We start from the raw sequence: 25841 nt of genomic DNA on the forward strand, positions 1-25841 counted from the left end.
GGATGGCCTGGGGCCAGGTGGGCAGAGAGGCACCTCTGCTGGAGCAATCGGAAGAGGTGTGATGGGCACGTTCCCATTACCTGGGTTCACAGCTCTGAGTCTTCCCAGGTTGCAGCTGCAACCTGAGAATGAAAAATGTCCAAGACTCATCTTCTCATGGGTCGGGCCAGTAGAGATGTTACGAATCCCAGAGCAGGCCTGCAAATGTGTCTGTTTATTTTTCCTGAAGCCAGTGAAAGACCATCTTGATGCCGCCACTCTTCAAAATTTAGAAACCACAGAAGACATTTTGAGTTACATTATTACTTTATTTTCCTTTTTTTAAATGTAGCATTAAAGTCATCCAACATACAGATATTCCTACGGCTCCTTACACATTTTATTCTATCTAAAGTTAAGTATTTTAGCTATGAGATGACAAAAATCATCCCACTAAAATGGCAACACTTCTGAAAAATGGGTTTCATATTTACTGATGAGAAATCGACTCCCCATCTACCCCTGCAAAAACTCCTTCAGTCCAGAGCTGTAGAAAGACAGTTCACATCCATGACTAACATGTGGGACCCATACAGAGAGGGCTCCAAAACAGCAAGCTATGGGGTTAAACTTCTGTAACAAGCAACTTCTTTATTTGTACAGAATATGAATACACAGGAAAAGCATCATTCTCCTTTTAGGCCTTTTATTAGTGTGTTTCGCCTCCACCCAAGTTACTGCCTACCAAGCAGCTACGAAGAGTAAAAACCAACTGGTTTTAAGGCCCTGAAATGCATGCAACTTAAAATTCTCTAAAGCACACAATCAGTTCCCGGTCTCCGGGGCTGATTTTTTATTTCATGGAGACTAAGGTGCTGCTGGGTTTGCAGCTGTGTCTGTCGTGCTGCTGGGGTTTGGAGCTGCTGCTGCTTTGGCTTCTGGCTGCTGGGTTTCAGTACTGGGATCTTCTCCGTTTCCAGCACTTTTCTTGCTCTTGTCTGCTGTCACGGCACCCATCTCCATGATTTCCTGAAGTGGCTCATCGGTGTCAAGGGAGCTGGGCTGGAGTTCATAAACCTGGACTTGACCTGGGACATCTATTGCTTTCTGTTCAAGTTTTTCCAGGATGGTCTGAACCTTCCTGACGCCATCTCTCCTGGCCTGGCGGACATCAGCGCGTCCTTCTGGGTCTACCGAATCCAGGGCCAGTAGCTCTTTGGTCAAATACTCTTCTATCATCAGGTACTTTTTGTCTGTCTTCTTGCCTTCAAAGTTGTCCACAGCCTGCTCCAGCCCTTGCACCTTCTCCAAGATGGCTTCTACTTTCAGCACACCTGGATGTTTTGGGGGTACCTCAGCTTCTCCTGGTTTTGGGGGTGTGGCTTCTGCAGGGGCAGGGCTGGGGGCTGCTCTCTCTTCTGCAGCCACGTTCTTGGCGGGAGAGGGGACGGCAGAAGGGGCCGGGCTGGGAGGACAAGGCACCGGAGCAGAGGGAACCTTTACTTCCACTTTCTCAGAGGGAGGCAGGGGCTTCTGCGAAACAGGTTGAGAATCCACCTCTTTGCGGATCACTTGAATCGGGATGTGTCCAGGAGTGAGATCTGGTCCAGCTGGGCCTGGCTTGCTTTCTGGTTTGTTTTCAGGTTGGGGAATAGGTGAAGGTTCTCGATGGGTCATGGGTTGCTGAGAAGAGGCAAGGACACAGAGATAGTTTTAATACCTGGCTGAGAGTCACAGGCAGTCGTTTGTAGCTAGTACTGACTAGAAGAAAACAGAAATGACTTTTTTTTTGGCGGTACGCGGGCCTCTCACTGCTGTGGACTCTCCCGTTGCAGAGCACAGGCTCCAGATGCGCAGGCCCAGTGGCCGTGGCTCACGGGCCCAGCCGTTCTGCGGCATGCGGGATCTTCCCGGACTGGGGCACGAACCCATGTCCCCTGCAGCGGCAGGCGAACTCTCTACCACTGCACCACCAGGGAAGCCCAGAAATGACTTTTTTAAAGTTTAATAGTATAAGAGGGATTTTCAAAGTCAGCCAAACCTGTTACAAAATTAAAATATGATATTCATCATGTATGTGACCAAACCATTGTTATGCTTCCGTTCGTTAACCTTGGTCTCTTGGTCTGTCATCTCTCACTGAATTTTTCTGGAGATGGTATTCTTACGGCAATGAAAAGAAAACCAATATAATTTTCAAAAATGAAAATACCAAAAACGCATGCTGACGGCTGAGTTACTTTACCTCAAAGCAAAGTCCTGGGTGACTCAGACTTTCAGGTGATGGAGCCAGGGAGTAGTAATGGCCACTTGGCCCCCTTCATCACCCTGTGTGACAGTCTCCGCTCAGGGTGTGGCCTTCCCATCTCCTGTTTCAGAAAAGTTATAATCGTCTTTTTTTTTAAAAAAAAAAAAACCTATGACAGCCTTGTGGTTTCTGCCCAGACTGATGTATTTTTTGAGAATAAGCAAGATGCTGAAAATGGGTAATGCAGTAAGAATTCTGCCTGGACACATCTGTGCCAGAGCTAACATTCAGCAGTGCAGAATCTCTGCACTGACTACATTGGCTACAGAGGCTGAGATACTCTTTAATGTGACTATAAGCTATAGCGATATTTTAAAAAATTAACTATGCTTGAAACAGAAACATCTTGGTTCACCTAGCATTTAAGTGAACATCTAAAACCCCCTTAAAAATCTCACACACTGATTTTATCAACTGGGAAATAGGAGTTGGACTACATTATTTCTAAAGTACTCCATATTAAAAACACTAAATCCCACTATAATGTTCAGTTAGGTCAAATCTCTGCAAGCCTCTAGAAAGGGATTTCTAGACAAGCTATAAAAGGGAGGCCACTACAAACAAACAGGGTTAAGTGGAAATAGGATTAAATATTGTTCCACCAATTACAGAAAATATTGATAATATGGGAAAGGCATGAGAGGAAACATCTCCAGCTTTGCAAATGGGCACTTCTTTCCCATTTGAAAGGATTACTGAGTCTGAGTAAGGATCTGATGGACGCTTGGCTGTTTTGTTTGAACACCAGTAGCCTCCTTTTCCATCAAATCTCTTCTGCCAACCAGAAATGCTTAACTTTGGCCCTTAGCACTCATGAACCAGCCACACGCCTCTTCTTGGGTTTTAAAACGATGGCTGAGTAAGTGACTTTGGAAACACTTAAGAGGGGGTGTCCTATGGCTTGTACTCTTCAAAAATGTCAAGGTCATGAAAGCAGAGAAAGACTGAGAACGTGTTTTCCAGATTAAAGGAGACTAAAGGAAAACGACATCTGCGTGCAGTGCTCATGATCCTACATTAGATCCTGGAACAGGAGGAAATTGCTATAAAGGAGATCTGAGAAGGGACTGCGTATGAGACAACAATGTTTTAAGGACGTTAAACTTCCTGCATCTGATAATTCTACTGTGGGTATGAATGAGAAGGTCGCTCTCTTAGGAAAATATCTGCTGACATATTTAGGGGTATTGGACATGATATTTACAACTAAACCTCAAACAAAAAATACAGATAATATATGGAGAGAGGAAAAGATGACAAAGCAAATGTAGCAAAATGTTAACAGTAAATATGGGTGAATCTTTGCTTTCATGACCTTCATATTTACTGGACTTCTCTTCTGTAAGGTTGAAATCATTTCCAAATAAAAAGGCAAACAAACAAACAAACAAAAAAACCATAAAAGGAGGAGTTCTGTTTGAGGGCCCTGAACAGTGTCACCATCTGTAGTAAGAAGATGCCCTGCATTTGTTTACAGACCACTTTCCTTTTAAAAACTGTGACCAAGGGACTTCCCTGGTGGCGTAGTGGTTAAGAATCCGCCTGCCAATGCAGAGGACGTGGGTTCGAGCCCTGGTCCGGGAAGATCCCACGTGCCACGGAGCAACGAAGCCCGTGCGCCACAACTACTGAGCCTGCGATCTAGAGCCCGCGAGCCACAACTACTGAGCCCACGCACCACAGCTACTGAAGCCCATGGGCCTAGAGCCCGTGCTCCGCAACAAGAGAAGCCACCACAGTGAGAAGCCCGTGCACCGCAAGGAAGAGTAGCTCCCGCTTGCCGCAACTAGAGAAAGCCTGCACGCAGCAAGGAAGGCCCAACGTAGCCAAAAATAAATAAATAAATGTAAAGGCACTTCCACAATGTTGAAAAAATAAATAAATATTTAAATAACAATAAAAAATAAAAACTGTGGCCGAGAATTCACTCAGCAGCTGAGCGGCCCCGGCTGCCGAGTGTTCTTCGGCTAAAACTAGAAGACTTCCTCCCCCAGGAACCAGTGCCTGCACGTCTCTACTGAAGGATAAGTGGGCCCTGCCTGTAACTTTCACCAGGCAGGAAGGAAGGCTTCCCATCCGCCCAGCCAGCCAGGCATCGGCCAGGGAACGTGGTCCTCTACCGCAAAGGAGGAGAAAGGAGTAAGACATGCTCCCTGTGGCCAAGGTCAGAGCAGAGCTGAAGAGAGTGGATGAACACTTTTGGAATAAATGCACAGAATAATCAGAGCTGAACTGTAAGGGACTCATACTAGGCACCGTGGGAAAGATGAGGAGGCTTCGTGGGAGTGGCAAGGCTGGCTTGTCCCCTGGAGGATGGGGACAGCTTGGATTGTGAAGGCATGTCAGGAAGTGGGTCCAGCACAAGCAAAGGCACAAAAGAGGAGACAACAGAGTGAAGGGCCTGCAGAGTGCAGGAAGGGGTGTGAGTGAGGCAGGAGACGAGGCTGAGGGTGGGGTGTGGAGGGGCTGCAGGGCACTGCAAGGGTATGGTGGGCACTGAGACACCTGGGCCCCCCCAACAGGTGTGTGACGCTGTGTTCTGCCCGCCGTTGCCCACGGTGGTGGCTGGAGCTCTGCCCCTGAGGCAGCTGCAGCGAAAAATGAGCAAAAGCTGTAGAAAGCACTGGAGGTTCACAGCCCTCGCCTGCATTTCTGCTGATGACCAGCCGTTTTCAGGATCTCGCTCTCCCCCCCAGTTATGTGCATAAACCAGGAGGGGCTGGTGGGGCGGGGTGGGGTGGGGGGACCCAGGTCACCTGCACAGAGCTCCTCAGGCCCTGGAGAGATGCTGCCCCAGCTAGTCTGCCGACACCGACTCCCATACCTGAGGCCTGTCGACCACGGTTTGCACGCGGACGGACGGCGGGGTGTGCACCGGCGTGCTGCTTCTGGCTGGAGAGCCCTCCCGGCTGGACGCACCCCGGACAGGTGACCGGAACGGGGATGCTGCCCACACGGTCCGGGGCTCCCAGTCATCTCCCTGGATCTTGTGGTACACAGGCTGGTGGGTCTGGTATTCGCCCTGCTGAGCTGGGTAGTGGGTCTTCTGGGCTTGGTGGAAGGAGGGCTGGGCTGCCGGCCGGGTGACATTCTGCTCATGTATCACAGGGATGGAGATGTAGCCCCGGGGGAGCTGGTGACTGCCCAGGCTGCTCCTGCCAGAGGAGGAGGGCAGGCTGGCCGAGGAGGACGAGGATGAGCAGTCCGAGGCAGCCGGAGACTGGGATCGCTGCAAGACGCAAAGGGTGGATACACAGCCCCGTGAGCCACCGCTGTCTGGCCCTCCGACTCTGTCCCCGTCACGCGCCTGCTCTGGGCAGCAGGTTTAATATGACCTCCCGTCTGTAAGCCTTTCCATTTTCAAAATGTAGTGTTAAGACTGGGAGCTCAGGAGTCAAGAGGCCTGGGCTCAAATTCTTAACAGCTCAATAGCTTTAGGAGCCGCGTTTAACCCCCAGCCCAGTCACTGGGCTGACCTGACAATTCGGTAAAATAATCTGTGCGTGTGTCCCAGCCCCAGTGCCACACACAGGAAGCGCTCGCTACATTTTATTTATTGTTATCACTGCATTTCCTCTTTCCGTAACTCTCTTCCTGCTTATCCACAGAGAACTCAGCTCGGCACTGGGAACTGTGTCCCCTGTGTGGACCGAGGCAGGCCAGGCCCCTTTCCCTTCCCGGCCACCTACTTTCTGTTCTAGAAAATCAGAAGGGTGTTTCCGCAGCTGGCTTCTACAGGCCCTGCTAGCTTAAATTTCTTCAGGTTTCTCTGACTGATGTGTCACTTTTGATTTTTACAACAAAAACATTACAAATTCAGGTACCGCTTCTCCAAGGAAGGGAAAAGAGCCTCCTGTGATTTTTCATCCCCGGAGCAAGCATTTGTGCTCAAGAGCAGTGCAGGAGACACACGATGGGATGCTGTGCAGACTGCAAAACCCAGAGGGCTTACGGCTCAGGATTCCCACTGGGGTCCACTGGCCTTCAAAGCTCAGCTAAGAACTGGATTAAGAACTATTCTTTAGACATTAGTGCAAGAAGTGTCGGCTTCAGACTTAAAACCTGAAAAGCAGCTGCCTTCCTGACTCCTCATTTTACATTTCCTTTGAAACTGTGGACACTGTAAGGGCAGGTACGCGGTCTCATTTTCACGTCAGTACAGCTCCAAGCAGTTAATACTTACCTGTGAACACTGAACTGAATGAAATAACACAGAGTATCTCTGTATTTCTGATATAGAAAGCTCGGTGGGTGTACGTGAGGAGCCAGAAGGCCAGGCTTCCAGTCCCAGTGACACCACTTCCAACTTTGTGATTGTGGACCAAGCTGTTTACCCTTCTGAGCCCCAATTCCTTAACTACCAAAATAAACCATGATCCCTGCCCACCTGAAAAACCAACCTGTGAAACGCTGGGGGGACGCTGGGCTGTCTTGTAAGCGATCTTTGCTGGGTGACCTCTGACGCTGCGGGCCAGGCCCAGATGCCCCGCATCTCACCAGGCGTTGCCCTGGGCACCGCATCAGGGTCTGGGGCAGCCTAGGAAGCACAAAACCCGGCACCCCCAGGTCGCACCCCACAGGCCCGCGAGCCAAGCCTCTCCTTACCTCAGGTCCATGGGAGGCTGGGGGCTGGGCTGCCGCAGCCGCTACTGCCTGTCCGCACTGTTTATCTGGCTGGGTGGCTTCCGCCACTCCCCGCAGAGGTGACTGGGGCCTCTGCGGGGCCGCCGGGGCTACCTCGGTTTGGAAGCGCTGCGTCCCAGGCTGGGGGTAGGCGAAGACAGGATGTGGCTGCCGGCTCTGGGCACCGTCGTGGAGGACGGGGATGGGAATGTAGCCTGGCCGGAGCCGGGGGTACACAACGTGGCCTTCCCTCGTGGGCAGCGGCCTGGAGCCCTCCCTCGAAGGCCCGTTTGCAGAGGATGCGGTTTCCTAAAATAAAGAGAAACACAGACCTGTTAGAAACTGGGAAGGAGACAGCCCTGAACAGGGGCAAGCATGGCGCCGAGCACTCCGACCTTCCAGAGTGACCCTGGGTCCCACAGTGCCAGCCAGGGCAGCTGAGCACACAGAGTGTGGGTGCCTCCCCTGACCCCCCACTTCTTCCAGACGCCCCCTCCCTACTGAAGCCGCTGTATGGGCAGCAGTTTAAGAATCAGAAGCATCCAGAGGAAGCAGGGGAGCCAAGGTAACTGTTGAGCATAAGAGAAGTCCCAGTTTCCCAAACTGGTAAGACAGGTTTCTTTTCTGGGTGACACGGCGGCAGTGCATATAGGTGAGTCACTGACCGCCTCCCAAATCTTCAGACCCAGATCAGAAGGTGCGAGGAGCATTCAATTCCAGCTCCCTAAGCCACAGCCAGCTTCTCTGCTTTCTAAAAGGTCCTCATGTCTCCTAGCGATACAGACTCGTGCTGGACCCCAACGCAGGCCACAGCCTGGAAGTCTGCCGAGAAGGGGCGGCAGCGGGACGCTGCCTCCTCAGGAATATTTTCAGAACAAGCTGCGAGAAAGGGAGATACACAAGGAATGCAGAAGCAGCACAGGATGAGAACAAAACCCGGGGATTAATTGTGCTGGTCCTGTGATGCCAACAAAGCTTGCTTGGCGAGGAGCGGCTGGGTCTCTCTCATGTCCTCTCACGAAGCTCTCCCTTCAGCGGCCCGGCTATTTTGGGACCCTTGAGAAGGCCAAGTTCCAGATGTACCACAGAGAAAGATCTTGTTTCAGACAACAAGGCTGGCCCGTCACTTGCCGGGCAATGTCACTTCTCCCCAAGCAGAGGCTGGGCAACTGAAACCAGGGACCCCCACGGCTTCCGGTCCTGACGACCTCCTGAGCACTAGAGGGTCCTCTCACAGAGGAGGGGGCTGAGGATTTGTGCCGCTGACACACACCCGAGTGGGTCAACTATTACGAAGGAGCATGATCCTTCCTCACGAGGCAGCCCTCTGAACTGCAAACGAACGCCAAGAGCTGAGGCTCTAGGAGCTTCAGGGTGTAACTCCCAGTGGGGCGAAACTGGTCACAAGTGGGGAAAGCCGAGGGCTGACCCTGGAACTTAGCCCTTTCAGACCCATGAACTGCTTGCCTCCTGCCGAGCCCCGCCCCAGAGGGCCTCCAGCACGAAGGAGAGGCAAGGGTGTTGCCATGTCCTTGGGGACGCCAGCAGACAGGCGCTCTCAGATTAGAATAGCCACGTGCTCAGCGCAGTGGCATGATTTTAGCCTGCTTAACTCAGGTCACCCAAGAGCAGGGAGTGGGTCCAGGCCTCACATTCAGAACCAAATTCCTGCCATGAGAGGGACACCAAAAGGGAGGCAGCAAGAGGGACCGAGCTGACTCACAACAGGCCGTCCGGGCATTTTCTCCACGCGCTGGGCACCTTCCTTCCAGCCTGGAGCAGGGGCCTGGACGAGTGCCGGGGCATCGTCTCTGCGGGCTTCCTCCTGGCCACGCACAAAAACAGAGCTGAGCAGCCAGCGGCCCTCATCCGCTGACTGGCCCCTGGTCAACGTCCTGCTCCCGAGTTGCTTGGTACCATGGGATCACCAAACCAGCAAGGCACGATCCCTGCCAACTGGGGGCTGCATGAAACAAACAGGAAGCAAAACTACCTGGAAAGCACAGGAGGCCCTGCGGATGGGGGACCGCCTGGGCTTTCCTAGTAGGAGGGGGCTTTCCTAGAGAGGATGCAAGTTCATTCTTACCTCTGTTAGTAACAGTTCTTTCATCTGGGGTAATTCTCTTAACCTCGGTGAGCCTTAATCCCCTTTTCTAGAAAATGAGCTAGCAACACCCACTTCATAGGACTGTCGTGAGGTTTTACGAGAGCACGTCAAGAGGGACGCCCCCCCCACGCACACACACAAAAAAGAGTGATACCGGGAAGGCCAAAAGGCATGTGAATCCCCCCTAAACAGGCCCATGATTATGCTCCTCAGACCCCAAAGTGTCAGAGGAATCAAAGCTGAAGGACGCAGTTAACTGGTGGTGACTGGAGTAGAACGCTGACTGCACCTGGAGAAAACGGAGTCATCTGGGAAGGAGCCTTTGGAGGGGATGGAAACGTTCTCCGTCTTTCTCTGGGTCATGGTAAACGGGTGTACATCCGTGTCGAAGTCTCTCACACCGTCCACTTCCCTGGGACCCCCACACTGCCCCTCCCCTGCCACATTCCACCCACACTGTCCAGACCGAACAGGTGAGGGCTGCCACCCCCAGCATCGCCGCACAGCCAGCTGCTGGCTGGGCCTCCACCTCAGACCCTCCCGGGGCCTGGAAGCCATACAGAGGCCTGGCTGAGGCTTGCCCGCTCCTGGGGGAAGCCCCCGGATCCAGAAGGTACTGGAGCGGGCCTGCCACGAGTTGTGCTTTTTATGCATCTCCCTGAGCATATTTTGTGCCTCAGCTGAAAAAGAAAAGGGAAGAAAAAGGAAGGAAGAAGGGAAGGCGGGCGGGAGAGCAGTTCCACCTGCCCCAGGGGCTGCGACAGCGGAGGCGATACCTGACCTGGTCTTGGGAGTAGTGGTCCAGGTCAGTGGAGGGAGCGTGCGGTCACCGCAGGCAGGGCTGGGGGTGTCAGGGGCCCAAGCTGGAAGGCAGGGTGGCTACGGGAGGCCTGGAGGCTGCTTTCCTACAGTCCTGAGGTCTGCACTCCTGGTTCCGTGTGAATTAACGACCCATTTATGTCATGTGATAAAAACCCACACATCTCTCATGATGGCCTCTGAAAGAAGGTGGGCTGCCTTGCCACTCTGGTGGGGGCTTTGTTTAGAAAACACTGCTTTAGGTAAGTTAAAAAGACCACCTCACTTCTACAGAATAGAAAACTAACACTTGTACGTGAATAATTTAAACTGAAAATGACACGCCCACCCATAACAAGGTCTGCACCAGATGCTGACACCACCTCTGTTTCTACTCTCCTCTCATCAGAGCCCTGTCAACAACAAATGCTTCAGTTTTACTAACCAAAAAGCACTGCCCAAGAGAGTTAAATTGCCCTTCCTACCTTCTGTGGTGTTTTCATCACAGTCTAGTAAAAAAAAAAAAAAAAAAAAAGACATAATTTTTTTCCAAGGAAAAAGTTTGGTTTTTTTTTTTTTTTGGCCACGCCACGCAACATGTAGGATCAAACCCGCACCCCCTGCATTGGAAGGGCGGAGTATTAACCACTGGACCGCCAGGGAAGTCCAAGAAAAAAGTTTTTTAAATGTTTAATATTTATAATTCTCCTAGAATATGACTAGAACATGTCTCCTCAGTCCCATAAGAAGTGTCCTCGAGTTCAAGCCCAAGCCTATGGGTTATACCAACCAGCATCTTTCATAGAGGAAAGGCACTACCTGACCCACCCTGACTTCGCTGGGGACTGGGGACTCCGTCTCCTGGGGGTTGCACTTCTGTGTGACCCCGTGATAGGGACGGGGTGCCATCACAGTCACCACGCAGATGACGGCCAGCCCTGCTTCCTCATCACCACCTGCCTAAGCTCCCTAAGGAGCAGTGACGGCATTACAGGAAGCGTTTTCCAATCAGCTCAGCTCATTATCCTTATCTGTGGGCAGAGCCATCAGGAATACATACACATGAAATCCAATTAGGAAATAAGAGCCTGACTTCCACGGCTTATCTCACTGCATTAATTTATAAAATGAACTGGTTCAAGCTTCTTCTTTGTGCGTTGCATTAAAATCCCCTGCGGGTGCCAAACAACTCCATGGAAAGGCCGGGATGAAAAGCGGGGAAAACTACCTCAGGTGAGCCAAAGTCTGCCCTATCGAGCACAAGGTATTATTACTAGACAAGCCTGGGGCCAGGTTCTGGGCTTGGATGAGCCCGCGGCTCACACAGGTCTTGTTTGCTTAAGAGCACAGCTAAACTTCACTACTGAGTTTTAGTAACAATGTGGGTGCTTAGGGGACAGCTAGGAGACTTGGAAAGAGGCTGCGCTTGGTCCTAAAGCTGACTCCGCTCTGAAATACGTGTGCTACGCAAGCAACTCACATCCCCTCCCTGGGCCTTAGTTTCCTCAGCTGCGAAATGAAGGGGAGGCCCAGGTGTTCTGTAAAGCAGTGGTCCTCAGACTCTAGGGGGCGTCCGGAGCACCCAGGAAACGCAAAACGGTGCAGACGCTAAGTTCAGACCCCAACAAAGTCTGACTCAGGAGGTGTGTGGGCAAGTCCAGCCCCCACGGCACTGGGAGCACTGACCTAAAGGAGGTTCCTTGCAGCCCTGACGTTCTCCGTGACCTCTGATTCCAAGATCTCTTCTAGCTCTAAACACCTACATAAAGCTCAAAAACAAGGAAAAGCTGACGTGGCGGAAATCTAAAAATGACCACTCTTGACTGCACCCAGTTAAATCACATTAGAACTCTCTGGAATTCAAGGTGCCCCAAAGTTGCACGAACCAAGTGAAGAGGAGGAAGCCGCTGACCCTGCACCTTAAAAGCAGGGCGGAACCATAAACCCTGAAAACGGCGGCGCCCCTGTGAGCCCCGACCCCAGCTCCACGGTACAGTGCTCTTTCAAACGGGGGCTCGACACCTACAGACCACGGTCTGAATGAAGGGGAACAGCGACAAAGGCCACTCTGAGGGCTGCCCTGCAGCACCTCCGCCTCAACAGCCTGGAGTCCTAAGTAGGGCACCGATTCTATCAACTGGGTTTTTAGGCCAGAAGAGTCTCACGCCTGCCAGGCAGCGACTTTTACTAAAGACACTTCAGAACTCCTAAAACAAGGAAAAAAGATGGCGGGCAATAAGAATCCTGGGACTCCCCATCTAGCGAGGACGTGGATCAAAATAAAGTGGCTTGGGGCTTCCCTGGTGGCGCAGTGGTTGAGAGTCCGCCTGCCGATGCAGGGGACGCGGGTTTGTGCCCCGGTCCGGCAGGATCCCACATGCCGCCGAGCGGCTGGGCCCGTAAGCCATGGCCGCTGAGCCTGCGCGTCCGGAGCCTGTGCTCCGCAACGGGAGAGGCCGCAACAGTGAGAGGCCCGCGTACCGCAAAAAAAAAAATAAATAAAATAAAGTGGCTTGGCTTGCCTCTTTCAGGCAGGAAGCAAAACAAAAGAAAAACTTCCTTCTAAAGCACACATAGAGACCTGAGCTTCAACATTCTACCAAAACTTTCCATTTGGCATTACAGGCCACAGACATGAAATAAGGTATTGCCAATGTGATATATAGAGAGATATCTACATCCCCACAGCCGAACTCAAAGTTCCCACTGGAATGTGGTAAAGGGTCTCTTCCACTGCCCCCAGCCCTGTTTGGGGCATGTAATGGACTTTGGGCATATTCTGCATAATAAGTAACGTCCACATCCACCAAAGTCTGTTTACAGCACTCCTAGTGAGACAAGAGTCTGTGCTGTAAGCAACGTAGTCCCAGGTGCTTGGAGGTTTTAACTGATATGCCCTGTTATTAAAGTATGTATACTTATCTACAAAGAGTTACAGATGTAGAAAATAAACTTATGGTACCAGGAGGTAAGGGATGGGGGAGGGATAAATTGGAAGATTGGGATTGACACATACCCACTACTATATATAAAATAGAGAGCTAATAAGGACCTACTGTATAGCACAGGGAACTCTACTCAATATTGTGTATTGGCCTATATGGGAAAAGAATCTAAAAAAGAGTGGATATATGTGTATGTATAACACATTCACGTTGCTGTACACCTGAAACTAACACAACATTGTAAATCAACTATACCCCAATAAAAATGAAAAAAAAAAAGTATGTATAGTTGATCCTGGGATTACTCAGATGGGTGTCCCTATGTGCTTCTGCTAGGGAAAAGCACATTTTAAAGATGTGCTTACAATGAGAGAGATGAGCCCCTGTTTTCAAGTTGCCATTCGGGACTCCAATCCCGCCCTGCTGCTCGCCAGGTGTGTGCCCTCGGACAGGACTCCTTGCTACTAAGACTCAGTTCCCCCAGCTATAAAAATCCCCGTGCCTTCCAGGGCTTTTTGCAAGATTTACGTGAAATAAGGCATGAGAAAGTCTTTGTAAACTCTGAGCTGTCCCATGCCCTATACAACTACGTTCCTCCATGCCACAAATAGTTACCAACGAACCCAGCTTTTCCCAAGCAACAGTTGGTTGGGCCTATTGTTTACAGAGTTGTGAATTTGGGTTTAACTCTTCAGTGATCTCACCAAGTTGGTAATGAGCCTGTTAGAGTCTGAAGCCCCTTTATTGAGAGTCTTAAGAGCCCTAATTAGCAGGGATGGCACTTTCTCTGCTAAGAAATGTATCTAAAGTTTCACAATCTGGAAGCAAACACAGCTAAAAACAACTCTAGGGGCCTGAGCCCTAAACTCCCCTCTCCCTTCAACAGGCCCCAGGCGCTGAAGGGGTCTGCCTTGCAGACAAACTCACCTGAGGAATCAACACGCAACCTGCAGTGACTGTGGTTCCTGCACACATGCCCCTGAGACCCAGGGGAAAGAGCCAAGCCAGGCTGGTGTCTGGGAGTAGAACATCTGCTGGTGTCCCCCTAATATTCTCAGTGTGTCCCCCCAGGGCATATAAGCAGTCTCCAGGCCACAGCTGGGTATGTCCCCTGCTGGGGAGAGCGCTCGGGGCTCAGAGTCCCCCATGGGCCCCCTGGACCCCTCCTCAAGGATACCATGGAGCAGATGTGGCCCAAGGTCACATGGGAAGTGACTGCAGAACCAGGAAGAGAATCCCGGTCACTGGGGTTCAGCTCCTGAGCTCAATGGCTTCAGGGAAATTAAAGACTACCTACTTCCTCTTCAGGGAAAAAAAAAAAAAAAAGGGTAGGGAACAATCTAAAGGCATAAATCACAAACGGAAAAGTACCTGAAATTTCCATATTAGGAAGCGAAATCTTGTCTGAATTTAGATAAAGAGACCTCTTCATCCCCATGGACACATTTCCATGGGTTTCTCAAGGTTCTTTCTCAGACTCAGGTAGAACACTGTTCAGTCACCGGGCTCCTCCATCTGTGAGATGTCAACCATGCAAAGCATCTGTTGTTATCAGGGTGCTGGGCTTCACTGGACATGTATTTTGTACAAAACACCGTTTCGCAAAAGAAAAAAATCTCCAATTCATCAACCACAGCTGCGGCAGGGGGAGACTCTGACAGATGGTGGCAGTCTTGGGGGGATTGCTGGAGGGACTCCTCCCCCACCCTAAGCAGCTTCTCAAAGCATTCCTTCCTCAGCAACCACCCTCCCCCAAAAGGGTGGTGGCAATTAGAAACCCCCTGCCTCTCTCCTTCCACCCACGGTGACATTTCCCCCACTTAGGGCAGGGTCCCGTACACCTGTGCAGACGGCCAGCCCCTCGTTTAACATGGCTCCGTTTCCCCGCAACACCACTGGGCACCTGGTCGGTCCTCAGGCCTGTGCAGAGACTTGGAGGGAGAGCCCCGCCTCAAGCAGTCGGGATTCAGGGTAAACACAGCGCCCCCTGCAGAACACAGGATACACAATTCTGCTGGCCCATCTTGGGCACGGGATCTGGGGTGAGTCCACAGGCTGATGAGGCTGTGGGCTGCAGGTCTGGCTGAGAGCCTTCATCTGCCCTCATACTGAGTTACTGCCCAGCACCTACCACCCCCACGAGGGACACAGGAAACCCCCGGGAAGGGTGCTGAGGGTGTCTGGACACTGGTGGAAGGAGAGTGTCAGCTAAAGTGGTCCAGGGGCGATAAGAAGAGGCCTTGTCTTGGGAAACGAGACTTCATACCCATCTGGGAACCAAGAGACCCACGTCCAGCCAGCACTGTCCACTCTGTGGGAAAGCCAAGCGCCTGTGAATCCCCTCCGACTTCTTGGCAAAGACTGGGACTGTCGCCATGGACCACACACATGCCTCAGGTCAGGCCCTGGCTCATCACTTTCCCAATCCTTACGACCCTGCTGGACAGGTACTGGTGTATGCCCATTTCTCAGAAGGAGAGACTGAGGCTCGGGGAAGGTGAGTGATTTACCTGAGATCACCAGAACCCAGGTCTGTCAGACGCCAAGGCCGGGGGTACGTTAACCCTTTCACTATTCCTGCCACCCCTGTACACTGTGTGATAATTATTGGCTAATGTCTCCAAACCCTTCACTTTCTTGGGGTGAAATGCAGCAGGAGGGAAAGCATTTCATTTCGCCCGGTTGGAGCTGGGCTGAGGCGCAGACCTGGAACATTCAGTTCGAGTGTGGTCTCGGTCAGGGAGCCAGGGCTTGATGCTGAGTCACTGCCTGGCTGAGGCAGGGCAGTGGGAGCGGGGCGCACCCCTGAGTCACCACAGCCCCAAGACTCCACACAAGCCCAGCATGGGGCCTCTGCAGGGACAGAACCCAGGTCTAGCCCAGCAGGAGAGCGGGTCCTGCTCTGACACTCAGGGTCCATGGGATAATCTGGAAGATTCAAAAGCGATGTGGCTGCCTTCTCTGCCACACACGTCCTTTCCTTTCTTCCTGCCGTTTCCATTTCTAAACTATTCATTCTTTCTTTCTTTCTTTGTCCAAGAAGAATTTTTAAAATAACTGAAAAGAACAACAATTCTACTTTAAATTAAATTAAATTTTCAAGAAACTGAGGAAGTTACTTCAAAATAGGAAATGTTTGCTCTTCAAAAGGATGCTAAGGCATTTTCAGGGGAAAGTCTCGCCTCAATCACTGGGGACACAGCTCTGCGCAGGGACTCAGGAGGCACACTCTTTACAGGCTCCTAATGTAGGCAGCAGGCAATCTACCATCCTGGGCGCTTCAGAATTGACAGTGAATAAGAGGCTTCGCTCTGCGTCTGATCTTACTGCCAGCCTCATGGACAAAAAAACTGGAGAGAGGCTCCTTCCATGGTGCCGGGGCTGCTCTCTGCCGCTGTGGCTTAGTGGCGTCTGGCTGTTGCCAGCAACCGGCCTCCCCGGCAGGCCTGCTCCAAGACGCTGTGTCACTGGCGGGGACAAAAAAGAGCTTCTCCAGACCCGTAAGGATGAATTTAGGGAATCAATACCAAAGTCCCCTGTGGAGAAAAGGCCATTCAGAAATTCAATAAAAAGGAACCGGCTCCCGGGAGACATTGGGGAGCAAAAGACAACACTGCTTAGGAACGAACAGGAGGCTTCCCGCGACACACTCTTCAGTAAGGGATGCTTTCCTTCAACCAGCCTGTCCACTCTGGAGCCCAGGCCCATGTTTTACTCTTCCCCACGCAGAATCCTTCACACACTGAGCCTGTAGACCCTGCCGGGCTCTGAGAGGCAGAAAGGGGAAAGAGACGCAGACTGTGCCTCTGGGACTCCCAGCCCACAGGGACGTGACCCCAAGGCAAACTAGAAAAGTGCTGCCTTTTGGAAGAAAGATTAGAATGGAAGTAATGTGGAGTCCAGAGCAGGGACAGCCTACTTCACCGGAGAGACGGAATAAATGCTTTGTGGAAAATGGCACCGGAGGAGGCAGCGCTGTCCTCTGTGTGGCCTTTAACACCATGACTTACAGAGAGCAGGTGCTCAAAAATGTCGGAAGAGATGAATGAGTGAAGACTGGGGGCCATCTTCTAGGTTCAGACCCAGGCTCAGGAAACGAGCCAACATTTCTGATCAGCTGTAAGAGATGGACTCAAGGCTGTTTATCCGCAGAACTGTGCCTGGCGAGCTCGGAGCATAAAGGACTGAGTATAGAGAAGCAGCCAGGTCCACTAGCGGCAAGCCTGTCTGTCACCTGGGGCGGGGGTGGGGGTGGGGTGGTAAACCTCTGGCTACAACAGCCTTTCTGTTTCGTCACAGCTGACAGGCCAGGCACATCCTCTCTCTCCAAGTCTGTTTCCTCATGCATAAGGTGAGCCTGACAGCTTCCACCTTAGTGAGCTGCTTTGAGGATTTAAAGAGAGGTTTGGAAAAGCACCCACCTGCGTCTGGCACATAGCTATAAATATGTTGACAGACAAAAAAATAGCTCATCCCTTCCTGAAGAAATTCTCTCTGCTTAAGCTTTTACAAGCTGCCTGGCTTGCTGAGAAGCTGCCGAGGCCCCCAGAGAAATCGTCGTAGAAATATGTGAAGAGTTTAAGACACCAGATAGCTCCCGCAGCTGCACACGCCGAACAAGGGCTAGAGGTCAGCTTCCACATCTGCAGAAGGAGGGGATCCGGAGCCTAGCTTCAAAAGTCCAGCTGTGAGTCTGAGGGCTGAGGCACAAAAGGGTGTGTGGACTTGATTCCCGAGCAATGGGGAGCCGGGAGGGGCTGGAGAGTTCCTCAGTCAGGTAGGAGAGAGGTCTGCTCGGTGTCCATCAGCACTAGAGGGTCCTCGGAGGCTCCTAATAAGCAAGGCCTTTGTCTCCTGCTCCCCGTTTTTCTATATAAGGTGTCTTAAATATGTAAGAGCAACATGAAAACAGCAAAACTAGGAAGGAGAAAGAGTAGGTTTGGGCTACGCACGGTTTCTTAATTTTTATGAAAAATACCAGATCATTTTAAAATGTCAATAGGAAGTAACAGACATGCAGAGTGGTTTATATAAGGCAACTGTGTGTCATTCCAGAAACGAGGACAGTGCTAATCAAGCCTCATGGGTGGTATGAAGCCTTCTGACTCACAGGCAGCCCAACAGCAACAAACAACCAAGCCTTCCCGGCCCTGGCTAACGTCAAACGCTGCCACGGTTCCCAGGCACTGACTCTACCCTTCTAAAGGGTAAATGTACTCCACAAAACAGGAGACAAGTTTTGCTCAGTTCTTGCATAAGCCAAACACAGACTGTTCTTTAGAGGGAAAATGAAGGTCCCGGATGAGCTGGACTCATAAGGCATCTGGCCATGTCCTTTATGCACCCCCAGCAAATCACTATTCATCAGTCATAAAGAAATGGGCTCCAGAGTAACTGCAACTTGCTGGAGATACAAAGGAGAGAATGGCCGCTCACTTCCTGACTGTGTTCCAATTCTAAGAGGCACAGGAGCTTGCAGTCAATCTGCAAAGAACAAGGTGATCTCATCTTTAAGAAAATTCAGGAAGCTCCGCTGAACATTAAGGGGAAGAAATGGGGCTCTACTTCAGTCGACATTCAAAACATTTCCGATTTCCTCTGAAAGGATGCTCCTGTCTCGCACAGAGCCTGAGGATAATCTGTCAAATTACTGTGGTGAGATTCTGCCGGCAGCGGAAGACAAGAGGGAGAGACTCTGGCTTCCTTCTTCCTGGGGTTCAGGAGGGTCTCGGGACCACCTCCCCACACCCGGCACTGGCACCCCACCCGGCTCCACCCCTCCCCATGACACCCCTATGTTCGTTCCCAGAAGCCACGCACCGGGTGAGTTTCACCACGAAGGAAGGGAGGCTCCGGTGATGGCTCTGCAGGTTAGATGTTGAGCAGGCCCCTTGAGGATGCCAAGGCCTACGCAGGCGCACGTGAAGTCACAGCTCCCCCGCCCCCCTAAGAAGTGGGATCCTTGTCCTTCGGTGGCTCCCAAATGCCAGACTGCCGGAACCAAGAACCAAGAGGGAGGCTTTTCTGACATACAGATTTCTGGGCCCTACCCTGAGCAACTCGCATTGAACAAGGGGGTACCCAGCTGGCAACGTGTGTTCTTAAAAGGCTTCCCTGGAGACTGCCGGGCTTGGGAATCCGTGCCGGGGACCTCCAAGACCAGCAGAGCTAGAACAGCCCTGCTCCTCCAGGGAGGAGGGTCTCGCTCTGGTCGCAGGAAGGATTGTGAGGGAGCAGCACAGCGCCACACTCCAAAATATCTGGCCTCTGTTTATTTAGCAAGAGAGCCTGGAGGAGTGGCTGCACAGAAACTGCACATCCCCTGATTCCAAAGTGGACGTCAAGCTCTCTGCCAGAGACGGGGCCTGGACTGGTATGAAATTGCCAGGAGATTAGTGGGAAGCCCACGTGTGCAGAAAATCGATATCCGGGAAGACTGCAGGTTCAGTTGCTCAGAGTGGAGCTGGATTAAGCCCAAAGCCTTTGCCTCTAGCTGTCCTGCCTCTGCAATGAAGGGCAAGACACTCGCTTTCTGTTGCCGCCTCTGTAAAAATGGGATGAAAAGTCACTCTAACCACCTCAGGGGAATGAGAGAGGATCAATCGTAAGACAACAGAGGATAAGACTAAACCAAAGTTCTAATCTTTATCTTCCTTCCGCGAAAGCCATTTCTGTACCTACATGGTTAAACTGTAAACACCCAGAAGCTGTCTTCTCCAGAAGAGGGCTTTCTCTGTTTTTCATGCTCAATGAATAGCTCTTTATTGATTGACAGCATCTCCTCTTGAAAGTAAGGACGCTCAGAGGGTCCTCTTAGCTCAGTTCCTCTAAAATCACCCTTTGTTTTCTGCCAGAGCCCTTTTCTCATTCCACATTAAGAAACCAAATTTCGAATATAAAGTAACAGTGAAGGATTTTCCATTGTATTTACTCTGAAGTAAGGTGTCATTCATATACGTGAAAGTGAATTAGTCACACAGATGTTCTGTGTATATCAAAGCACAGTCTTGAAAGCAATGAAGCCCAGAGCTAATGAACTGAATGTTAGTTTTCTCCCTATGTTTTGGTACCGTGCTGAGAAATCTCAAGTAATTAATTTGGTAAAGAGAGCTCTTTTCTTGAGTTGATCACATCCAGCCATCACCATCTAAGTAGTCACAGAACAGAAGTCAGCCACCCAATACTTGATGGTTGGGAGGACACAAAAATTATTAAGTATTCCAGCCTGCACGCTTCATAGTTTCATAAAAATTTAAGACACTTCTACCTTCCTCTGAACAGATACACTGCCTCTTATCGACTTTTCAGTGTAGTTCTCTCTTTGCTCTTGGTACTAGCTGAGTGGCCTTTAGAAACACACTTGAACTCTCTGGGTTGCTTTTTGTGTTTTTTTATAAATTTTTTTATTATGTGGGCTCCGTAGTTGTGGCTCACGGGCTCTAGAGCCCAGGTTCAGTAGTTGTGGCGCACGGGCTTAACTGCTCCAAGGTGTGTGGGATCTTCCCGGACCAGGGCTCAAACCCGTGTCCCCTGCAGTGGCAGGCGGATTCTTAACCACTGTGCCACCAGGGAAGCCCCTCTCTGGGTTTCTTTCTCAGAAAAATAGAGGCTGGGGTAAAAGGTCTTTAAGGACCTTTTTCCACTTTAAAATTCTGACTGTTAAATTTTCAAATCAACTTTTCCAGCATCAGACTTCTGATTTAGTAGCTTGCATTTTCTACTTGTCGAGAACAATAATAGTAACTCAACCTGTTTTCTTCCCCCTTGAAAAAGTTTATAAAACCACAGCCTAACCCATCCACTGTACAGATGCACGAAGATCTCAACGTGCTGAGTGAGTTTCATGTTGGAAACAAAGCGCCAGCAAGGCGGGACTTAACCCTGCACTCACAGTGGATGTGTCCAAACCTGATCTTCGCTCACCACCAAGGATGCCAGCGGATTCCGACTGTCCCTGTCTCTATAGGAAGGAAGCCTCAAAATGATACTTTTTTTTGTTTTTTGTGTTTTTTTGCCCACAGTAAAGATGTAGGTCCTTGCAGGCCACAGTAACAGAGCTGGTTGAAATGAGCATCAGTTTCACTCAATAATGGGCCGAACAGACAAGCAAAAAAGTATATATGGTTACGCCCATCCCAGCTAATTATAGCCTCTGGTACTAATTTTCAGAAATAAATATACAATTAATTTCTTATAAATGTAAGCTGCTGAATTTACAACGTCTCACTGTTGGGCACCAGTCTTATAAATATTTTTAAGAAAAAACTGCATAAAAATGAAGGTGGATAACACAGATCTTTCTTCTAAAATAATGATTTATAAAGCATTTTTAATTTTGTGAATTTTTAAATCTTCAAAATAACTTATTAACTCTCTATGACTTTTATTTTTATTTTGCCCAGACAACGTAACACTACCCTTTAAGTATATTTCTTTTTGCCAAGCTTTATATTTTGAAAAAGTTCAAATTTATAGAAAATTACAAGAGTAGTACGATTAGTTATAATTTTTTAACACTCATTCCAAGCTCCTATTTTCAAATTTTCATGCTTCTAAGGATTAAGTAGTATATATCCCTGCATATATGTAAATGAGGCATCCTTCTAAAACACAAGTATTACTACACAGTTATTTGTGTATTAGAAACAAATCCTAGGTATTTTAGTAACATAACCAGGAAGGGAATGTATTGCCATTTAAAAAAAAAAAGTCTCTTTCTTGCCAGTGTGAGGCAATGTCTAAGGCAATAGCCAACTAGGAGACAGTCCCACATCTTTAGTTTAGAAACTGCCTGGAAGAACAGCATCTTGTTTTTAACAAGTCATACTAGAATATATTCTTAGTGAAAACAGTTTCAACCAATAATACAATTTTAATTTCAAATACAGAATGGGGAAAAAAAAAGGAATGAATTTACATCCAGTCTCCTGAGTCACTCTGTGCCTGAGATGGGAGGGTGAAGTCAAGACACCTTCAATCGAATTCAGGAACTTTAGGGGGTAAAATTCCTAACAGACCCTAAAAGACCCCCACCCCAGCTTGCCAATGGCCCCCCGGCGTCCGCCAAAGTACGGTCAGCAGGGTGAAACCAGGATCTCGGTCTTGGAAGCCGGGCGGAGGCCGCGGCGGGGCCTGGCCCGGGCCTCCGATGCTGACCAGGCCGGCCTCCCCTCGTCTCCTGGCCCACGGCCCCTCGAATCGAGCCGGTGGACCAGACCCGGCGCCACCGCGCGGGTCCCACTTCCCGCCCGACCCCCGGAAACCAAACGCGACCCAGGGAGGACAGTCCTCTCCGGAACCTGCCCCCCGCCCCGACGCCGGCCATGGGAGGGGGCTCGTTGGGGGGGGCAGCAGGCCGACCCCCTGAGAGCTGGTATCCTTCTGGGGGGTCCGTGCGTCCCAGGTGGCCTTCACTGACCTCCGGGGCACCAGCTCAGGCGGGCTACGGCCGGCGGGCACCTGGCGCCTCGCGTCCCCGCAGCCCGGCCCAGTCCAGCCGCCCCCTACGGCCCTGTGCCGACCGCTGGCCGTCGGGGGGGGGGGGGGCGCTGACCCGGCGGCCGCGGCGCGGGCCCTGCTCACCTTGGGGACCTCGGGGGGCACACGCGGGTCGTTCCACGTCGTGGTACGGCTATTGTGGTCCACGAAGAAGGGCCAGCCGGTCTGCGGGTCGATCTTGATTTCCCAGCCAGGGGGCAGGGGGTCGCGGTCGCCGGCGCCGCTGCCGGACGCCATCTGCACCATGGGCGAGTGGGTGGCAGCGCTCATGCTGGGTCGGGGTCGGCCCAGAGGGGCGGCCGCCGGGGTGCCGGATCGCGGGGTGCCGGGTCACGGGGTCGCGGGGTGCCGGACCTCCAGGTGCAGAGTCGCTCGCTGGCCGCGACCGGAGCTAGAGTCGTGCGCGCCGCCGACGTGTCCGGGAAGCCGGCGCTGGGCACCTTTATGAATTAAAGGAGGGGGTGACGTGGCCGGAGATGGCTGGAAGCGTCTGGAAATAGCCTCCTCGCTGCCAAAGGGGAAGGAGGAGATAAAGGGAGGTAGCAACTGGCCGGCTAGAAACTTCTGGTCCCATCCAGATAAGTTGGCGGCGGCGCCGCTTGGATGTGGAGCTCCGCCCTGAGTCATCAGCTATAATCGTGGCGGGGCGGGGCGTGGGCAGGGCGTGGGCGGGGCCTCGGCCAGGCCGCCCCTCCTCCACCCCTCCACCTCCTCCCCAGCCCCAGCTTCCCCGGCGGGGGTCGCCCGGCCGAGATGGCCCTGGGGTGGGCCCGGTGCATCCGCGGAGTCCGCGTGCCGCCGGCCGGCAGGACTAGCGAGCCCCGCGGACATCGTCTGTGTGTCCTGGGCCGGTTTCGGTTTTCAGACTCGTTCCCTCTTCTTCGAGCCGCACGGGTGTTCCCGGGACTGGCTCCTTCGTATAAAAACAAAGTCATCGTTAACCTTTAAAGTCGCTGGATTTAAACTCGAGTCTGTCCCACCTCCCCTTTGCATCCCCATATACTGATACACCAGGATATTGGCGTCCCTCAGTTACGTTTTAATCACTTTTTTCCATAGGCTTAAGGGCCGTCCGGAAGGAGCTCTGGAATGTTGATCCGACACCATCACCAAGCCAGGGAGAAAATGGAAGTACAAATGGAAACTCACCTGCCTTTCTTTCGAAACCTAAAGAAAGATTGCATCAGCGCATGGTTTTATGCTCTCGAACCTCAAATCTCAAATGTAGAAACTATCATTGCATTGAACAACTTTAAAGAAAAAAAAATATTCTTTTGGGTTTGGGTCTTTTTTATGGTGGAAGTTGGTTCTTGCTATCTTAATTTGACCTTCATTTGGAAAGTAGGGGAGAATTCAAATCAGGAAAAAATTTTGTTTGGTTAATTCAGTGGTGGGTTGCACTTGTAACCTCAGCCAAGCACCTCAATTCCTCTGGGAGAGAGAGTGCGCCCCCAGAGGCAGAATGTTTGGGGGGGTCCCATTTTAGATCCTTAGGCACGCAGACTCATTCCCTTAGCCAGAAACATTTTGAGAAGTTGTCTTGGGCTAATGTTGGGCCCAGCTTTCCAACTCAAATGCAGAGAATACTCTGGAACCTCAGAGACAACACCTTTTGTGTCTTCCCGCCCTCAAATTACTCCTTTTGGAGCAAATGCTAGAGAGGCCTGTCAATCACTTCCAATGGAATGATTCTCACTTACATAGGTCTACTTATCAGCTTTAAAGTACAAAAACTCAGTTTTGTGAAAACACAGAGATGATTAAGCCCCAGGGACTGACTTGGGTCACCAAACACACGAGAATGGGGTATAAACCCAAATGCCAGTGCAGTAATTTACCATAAGAAGTATTACTATTGAAGGAGCTAGACCCTCAAATGCACCAGTCAGTGGCTCTCTTATTCTTCCTTATTTCTGAAACCCTGAGCACAAGGCTGGGCCCAGAGTTCATATTCAATAAATATTGATGTTTATTGAAGATTGATTCCAAAGTGAATTTTTATCTTTGTCTTCTTCCTTTGCTCAATTTGTTTTCCACTACAACTACGCTTAAACACTGAGAGCATTCTTTGCTGGTGTTTTGTTCGTTTGTTTGTTAGATTTGCTAGACAGGAGCAGGGAGGAGGCAGGTTCCTCTGGGATTAACATAGCTGCTTCTGAGAGTTATATTCCACGGGGGCTTCAAGTGGGTTTGTCTAAAAAGGAGCTGTAAGTCTTGGAGAACTGCCTGGAAGAAGCTCCTTTGAGCCATGCTGAATAATTAGGGGCATGTCTGTCCTTGGCTTTTTTTCTTCTAGGTCTTAGGACACACATTCCCCAGGGGCTATAGACTGAATGTTTGTGTCCCTCCAAAATTCATACGTTGAAACATAATCCCCAGTGTGATGCTATTTGGAGGCGGGTCCTTTCAGAGGTGATTAGGTCATGAGGATGGAGCCTTTATGAATGGGTTTAGTGCTGTTATAAAAAACACCCCAGAGATCTCTCTCACTGCTTGCTTCCACCATGTGAAGGCACAGTGAGAATACAGCTGTTCCTCTGGCTCCTACCAGATGCCGAATCAGCTGGTGCCTTGATCTTGGAATTCCCAGCCTCCAGAACTGTGAGAAATAAATTTCTGTTGTATATAAGCCACCCAGTCTGTGTTATTCTGTTATAGCAGCCTGAATGGACTAAGACACCAGGCCTTCTGGAATTCACTTGCCCATATCAGAAGCTTAAACATGACCCTGAATTTTCCTTTCTCTCTTACCATCCAATCGTCACCAAGTCTGTAGATTCCACCACCTCAGTATTCCTTGACTTTGGGTACCCGTCTCTTTCTTCAGTGTCACCACCCTGGTCCAGGTCATCCTTATCTCTCATCTGGACCCTGGAAACAGCCTCTAATGTTGTCCATGTTCAATCCATTGACCAAATGGTGGCCGGAGTGACTTTTTTCAAGCACAAATGGGCCATGTCCTTTCTCTGGTTAGTATGCTTTAATGGCTCCCCATGGCCCTCTTTATATCCAAGTCCAACACGCCTTACCCTGGTGTATATCAGACCCTTCTTCCCCTCTTCCTGGCGCCCACTCCGCGCTGGCCCTGCTGGACTGCATCATGCGCACACTGCTTCCTCAACCTTCTTCCCCGCCCCCGACGCCTCCCACTCCCTTTGCCTGGCTGACTCCTTCCTCTCCACCTCCAGGTATCACCTTGGGTATCACTTTCCTTCGCCTTCCTAGTCTGGGTCATGTGTCCCTTCTGGATGCTCCCATACAAATCCTGTGACACCCTATCAAGTGCACTGCATTACAATTGCTTGCTTGATGGTCTGATTTGCTATGGATTGAGTTTCTTAAGGGCAGGAGCAGAATCTTGATCAACACTGAGTCCCCAGCCTATAGCAGAGTGCCTGGCAAATAACAGTTATAAAAACAGCAACAATTGTAATGGCGACCACTTATTAAGCATTTACTGCGTGCCAGGTACTGTGTTACGAGCTTTATGTGGATAATCTCATTTAATCTTTGTGATGGAGCCTGTGATCCCCTTTCAGGAATGAAGGACCTAGATGCTGCGAACACTGCAGGAAACCCAATC

General features: G+C 50.7%; 1 protein-coding gene across 5 annotated transcripts; it reads right to left on the bottom strand.

Annotated features, from left to right (window-relative positions):
* Positions 1-157: 157 nt before the first annotated feature.
* Positions 158-23360, bottom strand: BAG3 (BAG cochaperone 3). 5 transcript variants are annotated; one of them, XM_069541504.1, is made up of 6 exons: positions 14602-14722; positions 14132-14275; positions 8634-8735; positions 6893-7219; positions 5112-5516; positions 160-1662 (listed from the first exon to the last, which is right to left on the bottom strand). In XM_069541504.1, the coding sequence occupies exons 3-6, from the start codon at positions 8649-8651 to the stop codon at positions 847-849; spliced, it is 1566 nt and encodes a 521-aa protein (XP_069397605.1). In that variant the 5' UTR covers positions 8652-8735; positions 14132-14275; positions 14602-14722; the 3' UTR covers positions 160-846. The 5 variants fall into 5 exon arrangements, with proteins under 5 accessions (XP_059889951.1, XP_059889947.1, XP_069397605.1 ...); XM_060033964.1 differs by lacking the exons at positions 8634-8735; positions 14132-14275; positions 14602-14722 and adding exons at positions 22343-23171; positions 23295-23360 and having other exon boundaries at positions 159-1662; XM_060033965.2 differs by having other exon boundaries at positions 14132-14722.
* Between the last annotated feature and the right edge of the window lie 2481 nt (positions 23361-25841).

This window comes from Delphinus delphis, chromosome 16 (genome assembly GCF_949987515.2).
Source record: "Delphinus delphis chromosome 16, mDelDel1.2, whole genome shotgun sequence".
Taxonomy (NCBI): domain Eukaryota; kingdom Metazoa; phylum Chordata; class Mammalia; order Artiodactyla; family Delphinidae; genus Delphinus; species Delphinus delphis.

What these genes read in the sequence shown, in the direction of transcription:
- BAG3 (XM_060033968.1), bottom strand. Translation starts at nt 22,528, where the DNA reads ATGAGCGCTGCCACCCACTCGCCCATGGTGCAGATGGCGTCCGGCAGC. An exon ending in TGCCCCCCGAGGTCCCCAAG is followed by an intron (nt 7,220 to 22,342) that starts GTGAGCAGGGCC and finishes TCTTTATTTTAG; the next exon opens with GAAACCGCATCCTCTGCAAA. An exon ending in CCGTGGTCGACAGGCCTCAG is followed by an intron (nt 1,663 to 5,111) that starts GTATGGGAGTCG and finishes GCCTCTTCTCAG; the next exon opens with CAACCCATGACCCATCGAGA.